At 39.0% G+C, this 13,926-nt stretch overlaps 1 protein-coding gene across 1 annotated transcript in view; it reads right to left on the reverse strand.

Moving 5' to 3' along the window:
* Nucleotides 1–771: 771 nt before the first annotated feature.
* LOC308304301 (stress-induced-phosphoprotein 1-like) overlaps nt 772–13,926 on the reverse strand; it is a 46,199-nt gene continuing 33,044 nt past the window's right edge. The window contains exons 12-14 of the mRNA XM_080748878.1: nt 8,804–8,907; nt 2,739–2,911; nt 772–1,763 (exon numbers count right to left, since the gene is read on the reverse strand). Coding sequence (XP_080605004.1) covers nt 1,691–1,763; nt 2,739–2,911; nt 8,804–8,907 — 350 coding nt within the window. The 3' untranslated portion in view covers nt 772–1,690. The remainder of the gene's footprint in view (nt 1,764–2,738; nt 2,912–8,803; nt 8,908–13,926) is intronic.

Consider the following 13,926-nt stretch of genomic DNA (forward strand, 5'->3'; position numbering starts at 1 on the left):
TGAGGATATTTTGATCATTGCAATGATTTCTTTGGACATCCTCACAGATCCACTGTGAACATGAACAACGGTTATTAACCCATTCAGATGGGTACACAGTATTGTGTATTGTTATTTTATGCTTTAACTATTGAAAAATAGTAGATATACAAGCTCACAGTGCGGCACCGAGTGCCGCGCTGCAAGCTTGTAGATCTATTTTTTGAAAAATCGTGAAAATTTGAATTTTGGCCCGATTCTATAAATGTCTTTTGAATCCTTCTAAGGTTTTTTTTAAAAACTTCTATGGTTTAAAAAAAAAATAGATATATATGTTTCTATGTCAGCAATCTGGCCAGCCATCGTCAAAGAAAAGGTCCTTTTCACTCAACTGGAGCTCAGTTAGTCTGTTCTTGAGAGACTACTATGTCAGTGGTTCTCAAACCTTTTCATGTCAAGGACCCCCAAACTGATATTTATTTGGCCACGGACCCCCGTCTCAAAATATTTAGTTCCAGGGACCCCCCAGAAGAAAAATTTGAGTTACAAACGTTCGCTTAAAAAAGATTTTCACACATTTTCACGACTTTTCAAAAATAGCAGATCTACAAGCTCGCCTGTAGATCTGCTATATTTCAATAGCTAAAGCATTAAAAAATCCTAGGCCTAAATGGGTTAATGATTTTGTCTTCTTCCTTGCATGATATGACAAACAGACAACACAACATTCTCCTTGTTGGTTCAAAGCAACACGTGATGTTTTTCATTCACTGAACTCCCAGAGCCTCGATGGAGAATTCAACTTTTATTTCACTTTTATGCTTTGCATCTTTTACACGTTGAAGCAGAACTGCACTTACGCTAGAGGTGTGGGGTCATGGGGTCATGCGGTCGTGGCCATGACCGCAACGGAAAACATTAGCGAGAAATCTTCAATAGTTGCTTCTCCTTTTGCACAAAGCAGTGCAATGCAAGATAGAGGGCGCCAGATCCCTTTGAGTCACACCCTACCACTACTTCCTGTTCATCCACAGAGCATTGATTCTAGTTGTTTTCTCCGTTAGATTAAAGTGCTTTCTTTTCACTTTTTTTCAACTTTTATTACTTGTCAAAATACATTTTATTTGTCTGCCTCATCTTTTTACCATCCCAAGTAATAAAAGTTGAAAAAAGTGAAAAGAAATCTAATGGAGAAAATGACTAGAATCAATGCTCTGTGGAACAGAAGTAGTGGTAGGGTATCTGGCGCCCTCTATCTTGCAATGCACTACTTTGTGCAAAAGGAGAATTAGAGATCGATGTTCCAAAATAGGTCTGGTCATTGACCAGCGTACGATGCGCGGTCAAAAGAGATCCTTTTAGATGATCTTTCCTACGAGATCCTAAATCAACTGAGCAACCTCTTGAAGATATCTCCCCCAACGTGCTGCGTTGGGACGCCGTTAAAAGACCACAACTCCACGACCACAGACCTCTAGCAAAGCACCACTGTGTTTTCATTGTACAGAATAACATGTGGAGGATCTACAGATCAGTTCGTTTGGTTTCCCTTCAGAAAAAGAAAGAAAGAAAGACAGCGTCGGCGGCGTTGGATACACAGAGATGGAGGAGACAAAGACCAAGAGAATCTTAAAATGTAAAAAGTTTAGCAGACTGAAAAAGAAACAAAGAAAAGAGAAGCGTACAGTATGACATTATGAGGGTCTCCTCATCATCGGATGGCTATCAGTCCAACGTCCATCAACTTCTGGATCTTCTGCGCGATCACTGGATTCTTTAGATGACTGAGGAGAGGAGAGGAGAGGAGAGGGGTTACAATCTAGACCAGGGGTCTTCAACGTTTTCAAGCCAAGGACCCCTTACCAAGGACCCCTATACCTAACCTTAAGGTTAAGGTTAGGTATAGGGGACAGGGATAGGGATATAAACAGAACATACTCGCTCAGTGCCTGGGGATCTTTCTGCATCTGCTCTAGGATCATCCTCATAGCAGGGTTAGGGGATGGGTATAGGGGGTATAACAGAGGGAGAGTGATAGGGTAAAGGGTAGTACATACTCGCTGAGGGCTTGAGGGTCTTTCTGCATCTGTTCCAGGATCATCCTCATAGCAGGGTTAAGGTTGGGGTTAGGGGGTTATAACAGAGGGATAGTGATAGGGGTAAAGGTACGTACTCAGACAGTGCTTGGGGGTCTTTCTGCATCTGCTCTAGGATCATCCTCATAGCAGGGTTAGGGTTAAGGTTGGGGTTAGGTATAGGGGACAGGGTTAGGGATAGGGGATAGTGATAGGGGTAAAGGTACGTACTCAGACAGTGCTTGTGGGTCTTTCTGCATCTGCTCTAGGATCATCCTCATAGCAGGGTTAAGGTTAGGGTATAGATGTTATAAACAGAAGGATAGTGATAGGGGTAAAGGTACGTACTCAGACAGTGCTTGGGGATCTTTCTGCATCTGTTCCAGGATCATCCTCATAGCAGGGTTAGGGTTAAGGTTAGGTATAGGGTATAGGGGTAAAGGTACGTACTCAGACAGTGCTTGGGGGTCTTTCTGCATCTGTTCCAGGATCATCCTCATAGCAGGGTTAAGGTTAGGGTATAGATGTTATAAACAGAAGGATAGTGATAGGGGTAAAGGTACGTACTCAGACAGTGCTTGTGGGTCTTTCTGCATCTGTTCCAGGATCATCCTCATAGCAGGGTTAAGGTTAGGGTATAGATGTTATAAACAGAAGGATAGTGATAGGGGTAAAGGTACGTACTCAGACAGTGCTTGGGGATCTTTCTGCATCTGTTCCAGGATCATCCTCATAGCAGGATCACTCATGATCTGCTGGACCTCAGGGTCGCTCATGGCTCGGCGCTTCACGTCTTCTGGGCTGTCGTTACGGAACGCCTGGCTCATCATGCAGCGCTGCAGGCCCTCTGTCGCCTCCTGATGACATCACAGAACATACACATATAAACACTGCTGCAAGAGGCCCTCTGTCGCCTCCTGATGACATCACAGAACATACGTATATACACACTGCTGCAAGAGGCCCTCTGTCGCCTCCTGATGACATCACAGAACATACACATATAAACACTGCTGCAAGAGGCCCTCTGTCGCCTCCTGATGACATCACAGAACATACACATATAAACACTGCTGCAAGAGGCCCTCTGTCGCCTCCTGATGACATCACAGAACATACACATATAAACACTGCTGCAAGAGGCCCTCTGTCGCCTCCTGATGACATCACAGAACATACACATATAAACACTGCTGCAAGAGGCCCTCTGTCGCCTCCTGATGACATCACAGAACATACACATATAAACACTGCTGCAAGAGGCCCTCTGTCGCCTCCTGATGACATCACAGAACATACACATATAAACACATCTGCAAGAGGCCGCCTGTCGCCTCCTGATGACATCACAGAACATACGTATATACACACTGCTGCAAGAGGCCGCCTGTCGCCTCCTGATGACATCACAGAACATACGTATATACACACTGCTGCAAGAAGCCCTCTGTCGCCTCCTGATGACATCACAGAACATACACATATAAACACATCTGCAAGAGGCCCTCTGTCGCCTCCTGATGACATCACAGAACATACGTATATACACACTGCTGCAAGAGGCGGTCTGTCGCTTCCTGATGACATCACAGAACATACATAAATAAACGCATGTTTCCTAAACCCACCAGGCTTGAGTTAAGACCCGCCTCGCGTAAACGCTAGAACTTCTAGGAGTGGCTGAAATCCTGACACATGGAGGGTGGATAAAGTCATTAAAGGCATGAAGACAATCTTAAAACTTGTACCGAGAAAAGCCTGCATTTGCACAATGCAGAGCTATTCATTGGTCACTACAGTGCTCAAAATAAACTGTGCTAGACAAAAAAAACTGAAACGTATTACTTTGTAGGCTACTGTGCTTAAGGGAAACTTTGTAACTTTGCAAAAGAGAAAAACATACTGAGAAAGCTATTAATTTGTCACTACTCAAAATAAAAACTCTTACTGATTATCAGTTACATACAGTTGATTGTTATAGTTTGGATATGGCTTTGGGCGTATTAAGCTGTGTGTATTATTGTAATGGATCGGTAGGTAGTAGGTACAGTAATGTATTATTGTAATGGATCGGTAGGTAGTAGGTACAGTAATGTATTATTGTAATGGGTCGGTAGGTAGTAGGTACAGTATTATTGTAATGGGTCGGTAGGTAGTAGGTACAGTAATGTATTATTGTAATGGGTCGGTAGGTAGTAGGTACAGTAATGTATTATTGTAATGGGTCGGTAGGTAGTAGGTACAGTAATGTATTATTGTAATGGGTCGGTAGGTAGTAGGTACAGTAATGTATTATTGTAATGGGTCGGTAGGTAGTAGGTACAGTATTATTGTAATGGGTCGGTAGGTAGTAGGTACAGTAATGTATTATTGTAATGGGTCGGTAGGTAGTAGGTACAGTAATGTATTATTGTAATGGGTCGGTAGGTAGTAGGTACAGTAATGTATTATTGTAATGGGTCGGTAGGTAGTAGGTACAGTAATGTATTATTGTAATGGGTCGGTAGGTAGTAGGTACAGTAATGTATTATTGTAATGGGTCGGTAGGTAGTAGGTACAGTAGTGTATTATTGTAATGGATGGGTAGGTAGTAGGTACAGTAGTGTATTATTGTAATGGGTCGGTAGGTAGTAGGTACAGTAATGTATTATTGTAATGGATCGGTAGGTAGTAGGTACAGTAATGTATTATTGTAATGGGTCGGTAGGTAGTAGGTACAGTAATGTATTATTGTAATGGATCGGTAGGTAGTAGGTACAGTAATGTATTATTGTAATGGGTCGGTAGGTAGTAGGTACAGTAATGTATTATTGTAATGGATCGGTAGGTAGTAGGTACAGTAATGTATTATTGTAATGGGTCGGTAGGTAGTAGGTACAGTAATGTATTATTGTAATGGGTCGGTAGGTAGTAGGTACAGTAATGTATTATTGTAATGGATCGGTAGGTAGTAGGTACAGTAATGTATTATTGTAATGGGTCGGTAGGTAGTAGGTACAGTAATGTATTATTGTAATGGGTCGGTAGGTAGTAGGTACAGTAATGTATTATTGTAATGGATCGGTAGGTAGTAGGTACAGTAATGTATTATTGTAATGGATCGGTAGGTAGTAGGTACAGTAATGTATTATTGTAATGGATCGGTAGGTAGTAGGTACAGTAATGTATTATTGTAATGGATCGGTAGGTAGTAGGTACAGTAATGTATTATTGTAATGGGTCGGTAGGTAGTAGGTACAGTAATGTATTATTGTAATGGGTCGGTAGGTAGTAGGTACAGTAATGTATTATTGTAATGGATCGGTAGGTAGTAGGTACAGTAATGTATTATTGTAATGGGTCGGTAGGTAGTAGGTACAGTAATGTATTATTGTAATGGGTCGGTAGGTAGTAGGTACAGTAATGTATTATTGTAATGGATCGGTAGGTAGTAGGTACAGTAATGTATTATTGTAATGGATCGGTAGGTAGTAGGTACAGTAATGTATTATTGTAATGGGTCGGTAGGTAGTAGGTACAGTATTATTGTAATGGGTCGGTAGGTAGTAGGTACAGTAATGTATTATTGTAATGGGTCGGTAGGTAGTAGGTACAGTAATGTATTATTGTAATGGGGAGGTAGGTAGTAGGTACAGTAATGTATTATTGTAATGGGTCGGTAGGTAGTAGGTACAGTAATGTATTATTGTAATGGATCGTAGGTAGTAGGTACAGTAATGTATTATTGTAATGGGTCGGTAGGTAGTAGGTACAGTAATGTATTATTGTAATGGGTCGGTAGGTAGTAGGTACAGTAATGTATTATTGTAATGGGTCGGTAGGTAGTAGGTACAGTAATGTATTATTGTAATGGATCGGTAGGTAGTAGGTACAGTATTATTGTAATGGGTCGGTAGGTAGTAGGTACAGTAATGTATTATTGTAATGGATCGGTAGGTAGTAGGTACAGTATTATTGTAATGGGTCGGTAGGTAGTAGGTACAGTAATGTATTATTGTAATGGATCGGTAGGTAGTAGGTACAGTATTATTGTAATGGATCAGTAGGTAGTAGGTACAGTAGGTACAGTAGGTAGTAGGTACAGTATTATTGTAATGGATCAGTAGGTAGTAGGTACAGTATTATTGTAATGGATCAGTAGGTAGTAGGTACAGTATTATTGTAATGGATCGGTAGGTAGTAGGTACAGTATTATTGTAATGGGTCGGTAGGTAGTAGGTACAGTATTATTGTAATGGGTCGGTAGGTAGTAGGTACAGTAATGTATTATTGTAATGGATCGGTAGGTAGTAGGTACAGTATTATTGTAATGGATCGGTAGGTAGTAGGTACAGTATTATTGTAATGGATCGGTAGGTAGTAGGTACAGTATTATTGTAATGGATCGGTAGGTAGTAGGTACAGTATTATTGTAATGGATCGGTAGGTAGTAGGTACAGTATTATTGTAATGGGTCGGTAGGTAGTAGGTACAGTATTATTGTAATGGGTCGGTAGGTAGTAGGTACAGTATTATTGTAATGGATCGGTAGGTAGTAGGTACAGTATTATTGTAATGGATCGGTAGGTAGTAGGTACAGTAGGTACAGTAGGTACAGTAGGTACAGTATTGTATTATTGTAATGGATCGGTAGGTAGTAGGTACAGTAATGTATTATTGTAATGGGTCGGTAGGTAGTAGGTACAGTAATGTATTATTGTAATGGATCGGTAGGTAGTAGGTACAGTAATGCATTATTGTAATGGGTCGGTAGGTACAGTAGGTACAGTAGGTACAGTAGGTACAGTAGGTAGGTAGGTACAGTAGGTACAGTAGGTAGTAGGTACAGTAGGTACAGTAGGTAGGTAGGTACAGTAGGTACAGTAGGTACAGTAGGTACAGTAGGTACAGTAGGTAGTAGGTACAGTAGGTAGTAGGTACAGTAGGTACAGTAGGTACAGTAGGTAGTAGGTACAGTAGGTACAGTAGGTAGGTAGGTACAGTAGGTACAGTAGGTACAGTAGGTACAGTAGGTAGTAGGTACAGTAGGTAGTAGGTACAGTAGGTACAGTAGGTAGGTAGGTACAGTAGGTACAGTAGGTACAGTAGGTACAGTAGGTAGTAGGTACAGTAGGTAGTAGGTACAGTAGGTAGGTAGGTACAGTAGGTACAGTAGGTACAGTAGGTAGTAGGTACAGTAATGTATTATTGTAATGGATCGGTAGGTAGTAGGTAGTAGGTAGTAGGTAGTACAGTAGGTAGTAGGTACAGTAGGTAGGTAGGTACAGTAGGTACAGTAGGTACAGTAGGTACAGTAGGTACAGTAGGTAGTAGGTACAGTAGGTACAGTAGGTACAGTATTGGTACAGTAGGTACAGTAGGTACAGTAGGTAGTAGGTACAGTAGGTACAGTAGGTACAGTAGGTACAGTAGGTAGTACAGTAGGTAGGTAGGTAGGTACAGTAGGTACAGTAGGTACAGTAGGTACAGTAGGTACAGTAGGTAGTACAGTAGGTAGGTAGGTACAGTAGGTACAGTAGGTACAGTAGGTACAGTAGGTACAGTAGGTAGTACAGTAGGTAGTAGGTACAGTAGGTAGTACAGTAGGTACAGTAGGTACAGTAGGTACAGTATTGCTTTGCACTAAGAGCACTAACGTTCATACTTTATGATGATTGAGAGGGGCGTTTCCGCGAGGCGGGTCTTAACTCAAGCCTGGTGGGTTTAGGAAACACGCTAAATAAACACATCTGCAAGCCCTCTGTCGCCTCCTGATGACATCATCATAGACTAACCAGTAAGACTCCCTAATCGGGAGATAAGCGACCGTCAGGTCGCAGCATGATTTGAGAGCAAAATATGTAGGAGCAGTGTCCAAAAATGTGTTTAAAAAATAAAAATAAAAATTGCGTGATTTTAGGCAACATTTTGAACTGGGGACCCCCACCCTGACAAGCACTTGGAATTGTAGGTATTACATTTAATGTGACTCAGTTCCACAGATAAATATTATGAGAATAGCAGATCTACATGCTCACTACGCCTCGCGGCTATTTTCACAATGTTGGCCTCTTGCTTACTTAATATTTGACAGTTTGGACAGTCCTGTGGAATATTCCACCATTCGAATACTTTGAGGTTGAATAATTACAATACTAAAAATCACTATTCATGAATGCCCTACACACACACAACATATCATTTATGATCATAAAAGTACCTTAGAGTTGGAGTCCAGGTCCAGAGCTTTCTGGTAGGTCATAACAGTACCTTAGAGTTGGAGTCCAGGTCCAGAGCTTTCTGGTAGGTCATAACAATACCTTAGAGTTGGAGTCCAGGTCCAGAGCTTTCTGGTAGGTCATAACAGTACCTTAGAGTTGGAGTCCAGGTCCAGAGCTTTCTGGTAGGTCATAACAGTACCTTAGAGTTGGAGTCCAGGTCCAGAGCTTTCTGGTAGGTCATAACAGTACCTTAGAGTTGGAGTCCAGGTCCAGAGCTTTCTGGTAGGTCATAACAGTACCTTAGAGTTGGAGTCCAGGTCCAGAGCTTTCTGGTAGGTCATAACAGTACCTTAGAGTTGGAGTCCAGGTCCAGGGCTTTCTGGTAGGTCATAACAGTACCTTAGAGTTGGAGTCCAGGTCCAGGGCTTTCTGGTAGGTCATAACAGTACCTTAGAGTTGGAGTCCAGGTCCAGAGCTTTCTGGTAGGTCATAACAGTACCTTAGAGTTGGAGTCCAGGTCCAGGGCTTTCTGGTAGGTCATAACAGTACCTTAGAGTTGGAGTCCAGGTCCAGAGCTTTCTGGTAGGCGTCCATGGCTTTAGTGAAATCTTTCATGGCTTCCAGAACGCCTGCCTTGCGTGTGTAACCTTTGACTGTTGGAACAAACATCACATGTCTTCAGTAACTTCACCACCAGGGATGGAGCTAGAAACAAGGCTCCGCTACAAAGTACAAACTCCATAACACATGTATTGATCACCAGGTATCAATAAGCTCTGGTCTTATCAGCATAGCGGTCCATGATGTCATGTTTAAACAATCAATACAAGAGGCCAATCAATACAAGAGGCCATCAAGACATTATTATAGTACTATTCATAATATAAAGACATTTAACACTTATTGCACACTAATGAATGATTGTTTTAAAGATATTTAATTATAATATGTGTTACGTTGGTCAATTTTCATCATCTTAACAAAATCAATAACCAAAAACAATGCATAGCTATTTTTTCCAGGACTTTCCAGGACCCTTGATCAATTCCAAAACCTTTCCAGTAGTGGAAAAAATTCAAAATATTTCCTGGAATTTCATGACCATGGGAACCCCGTTGACATGAAAAGATTTGAGAACCACTGATAGAAACTTTTTTTCAAAAAACCTTTTAGAAGGCATTTGTAGAATCGGGTCAATATATTCAAAGACCTGCACACATTTCCACGATATTTCAAACATAGCAGATCTTTGGTTTTTAGGTTTTATTTGATTTATTCTGAGCAAATGGAGGACACCATGTCATTATGATTTATTTTATGCATGTGGAGATAAAGAGGATGGGTTACTATCATGTCATTCTGTTATTTATTCAGAGATAAAGAGGACAGTTAATATCATGTCATTCTGTTATTTATTCAGAGATAAAGAGGATGGTTACTATCATGTCATTCTGTTATTTATTCAGAGATAAAGAGGACAGTTAATATCATGTCATTATGTTATTTATTCAGAGATAAAGAGGACAGTTCCTATCATGTCATTCTGTTATTTATTCAGAGATAAAGAGGATGGTTACTATCATGTCATTATGTTATTTATTCAGAGATAAAGAGGACAGTTCCTATCATGTCATTATGTTATTTATTCAGAGATAAAGAGGACAGTTCCTATCATGTCATTATGTTATTTATTCAGAGATAAAGAGGACAGTTCCTATCATGTCATTATGTTATTTATTCAGAGATAAAGAGGACAGTTACTATCATGTCATTATGTTATTTATTCAGAGATAAAGAGGACAGTTCCTATCATGTTATTATGTTATTTATTCAGAGATAAAGAGGACAGTTAATATCATGTCATTATGTTATTTATTCAGAGATAAAGAGGACAGTTCCTATCATGTCATTATGTTATTTATTCAGAGATAAAGAGGACAGTTAATATCATGTCATTATGTTATTTATTCAGAGATAAAGCTGACAGTTCTATCATGTCATTATGTTATTTATTCAGAGATAAAGAGGACAGTTCCTATCATGTCATTATGTTATTTATTCAGAGATAAAGAGGACAGTTACTATCATGTCATTATGTTATTTATTCAGAGATAAAGAGGACAGTTCCTATCATGTCATTATGTTATTTATTCAGAGATAAAGAGGACAGTTCCTATCATGTCATTATGTTATTTATTCAGAGATAAAGAGGACAGTTCCTATCATGTCATTATGTTATTTATTCAGAGATAAAGAGGACAGTTACTATCATGTCATTATGTTATTTATTCAGAGATAAAGAGGACAGTTCCTATCATGTCATTATGTTATTTATTCAGAGATAAAGAGGACAGTTCCTATCATGTCATTATGTTATTTATTCAGAGATAAAGAGGACAGTTAATATCATGTCATTATGTTATTTATTCAGAGATAAAGAGGACAGTTCCTATCATGGCATTATGTTATTTATTCAGAGATAAAGAGGACAGTTCCTATCATGTCATTATGTTATTTATTCAGAGATAAAGAGGACAGTTAATATCATGTCATTATGTTATTTATTCAGAGATAAAGAGGACAGTTCCTATCATGGCATTATGTTATTTATTCAGAGATAAAGAGGACAGTTCCTATCATGTCATTATGTTATTTATTCAGAGATAAAGAGGACAGTTAATATCATTTCATTATGTTATTTATTCAGAGATAAAGAGGACAGTTCCTATCATGTCATTATGTTATTTATTCAGAGATAAAGAGGACAGTTCTATCATGTCATTATGTTATTTATTCAGAGATATAGAGGACAGTTAATATCATGTCATTATGTTATTTATTCAGAGATAAAGAGGACAGTTCCTATCATGTCATTATGTTATTTATTCAGAGATAAAGAGGACAGTTCTATCATGTCATTATGTTATTTATTCAGAGATAAAGAGGACAGTTCCTATCATGTCATTATGTTATTTATTCAGAGATAAAGAGGACAGTTCCTATCATGTCATTGTGTTATTTATTCAGAGATAAAGAGGACAGTTAATATCATTTCATTATGTTATTTATTCAGAGATAAAGAGGACAGTTCCTATCATGTCATTATGTTATTTATTCAGAGATAAAGAGGACAGTTCTATCATGTCATTATGTTATTTATTCAGAGATATAGAGGACAGTTAATATCATGGCATTATGTTATTTATTCAGAGATAAAGAGGACAGTTCCTATCATGTCATTATGTTATTTATTCAGAGATAAAGAGGACAGTTAATATCATGTCATTATGTTATTTATTCAGAGATAAAGAGGACAGTTCCTATCATGTCATTATGTTATTTATTCAGAGATAAAGAGGACAGTTACTATCATGTCATTATGTTATTTATTCAGAGATAAAGAGGACAGTTCCTATCATGTCATTATGTTATTTATTCAGAGATAAAGAGGACAGTTAATATCATGTCATTATGTTATTTATTCAGAGATAAAGAGGACAGTTCCTATCATGTCATTATGTTATTTATTCAGAGATAAAGAGGACAGTTAATATCATGTCATTATGTTATTTATTCAGAGATAAAGAGGACAGTTCCTATCATGGCATTATGTTATTTATTCAGAGATAAAGAGGACAGTTCCTATCATGTCATTATGTTATTTATTCAGAGATAAAGAGGACAGTTCCTATCATGTCATTATGTTATTTATTCAGAGATAAAGAGGACAGTTCCTATCATGTCATTATGTTATTTATTCAGAGATAAAGAGGACAGTTACTATCATGTCATTATGTTATTTATTCAGAGATAAAGAGGACAGTTCCTATCATGTCATTATGTTATTTATTCAGAGATAAAGAGGACAGTTAATATCATGTCATTATGTTATTTATTCAGAGATAAAGAGGACAGTTCCTATCATGTCATTATGTTATTTATTCAGAGATAAAGAGGACAGTTACTATCATGTCATTATGTTATTTATTCAGAGATAGAGGACAGTTCCTATCATGTCATTATGTTATTTATTCAGAGATAAAGAGGACAGTTAATATCATTTCATTATGTTATTTATTCAGAGATAAAGAGGACAGTTCCTATCATGTCATTATGTTATTTATTCAGAGATAAAGAGGACAGTTCTATCATGTCATTATGTTATTTATTCAGAGATATAGAGGACAGTTAACACATCTACTGCCTCTTAATCTGAAGGTTGCTTGGTGCCTCGGTGCCACGTGGTTTCCTCCATAGGCCGCCGCTATTATTTTGAAGGGCTGGAAGGGGGTTGTTTTTGTTTTTTTGGATTATCACTTGACGGCAACGATTACGTCATCTAGTCACATGACAGTGTGGGACAAGAAGAGGGAAGATGGCTGCGCCCTGCCTTGTGCCTTGTTTACATTTAGATCTGCTGCAAAATGTCTCAAAATGGCTATTTTGTTTAAATGAAGTTTCTTTATGGGCCTCTCCATTGACTTAACATTGAGGAGCTTCACTTCGCGTGCACGCCCAACGTGCGTTGTAAACAAATCGCCGACATTACCGATGCGAGCGGGACCGGAGCGACATTAAGTAAGTAATAATATCTTTACTGTATATACAGTAAGATTCACAGTCCTCACCGTCAACGGCGCCATGGTATTAACCCTTTCAATGACGGTGAGGACTGTCAACGGCGGCGAAAAAGTTAATATCATGGCATTATGTTATAGTCCGGGAAAAATGGGGGTGAACGTGGATTCGCCTGTAAAAGTTTTTTTCTCAACTGATTCTTGTAGCTTGGGGTCACCTCTTAAGGATTCAAGAGGATGACCAGTGATATCCATTGAGCATTTTTTATTATTAACCCCTTAATGCCTGAAACATGGGCTCCCATTGACTTTCTATACAGGAGGAAAATACACAGAAAAATATTATTTTTCGGGGTATTTAAGGAGGATCTGAGGGGTCTAACTAGGGGTTTGTCATGATGCTGAATCCATTGCAGGCATTTGTTTTGCACAAAAAACATTCCGTGGGCTAGAAATAGCCTCAGAAAACAATACACGTATGGGTGAGTATTCATGTTAGTCGGAGGCCTTAGGGTTTTTTTTCTCGTGCTAATCAGTCTAAAAGTGCACAATTTTGCACAGATGTAGCTCAGGGCATGCTCTAATGATTTAGCTAGGTCGGCGACCTTCGGGGTCACCACAACACCCACAAAACTCTGAAAAGTGATGACTCATCACTTTTCATCACTAAAGTCGATGGGAGCCCAACTTGATTTGGCCGCTGTGGCGACCCCGAATGTCGCAGACTCGGGCGCCCTAGCTAAATCATTAGAGCAAGCCCTGAGCTACATCTGTGCAAAGTTTTGCACTTTTACACTGATTAGCACGAGAAAAAAAACCCTAAGGCCTCCGACTAACATGAATACTCACCCATACGTGTATTGTTTTCTGAGGCTATTTCTAGCCCACGGAATGTTTTTTGTGCAAAACAAATGCCTGCAATGGATTCAGCATCATGACAAACCCCTAGTTAGACCCCTCAGATCCTCCTTAAATACCCCGAAAAATTATATTTTTCTGGGTATTTTCCTCCTGTATAGAAAGTCAATGGGAGCCCATGTTTCAGGCATTAAGGGGTTAATAATAAAAAATGCTCAATGGATATCACTGGTCATC

Source organism: Nannobrachium achirus (assembly GCF_963921795.1).
Source record: "Nannobrachium achirus genome assembly, chromosome: 19".
Lineage (NCBI taxonomy): Eukaryota > Metazoa > Chordata > Actinopteri > Myctophiformes > Myctophidae > Nannobrachium > Nannobrachium achirus.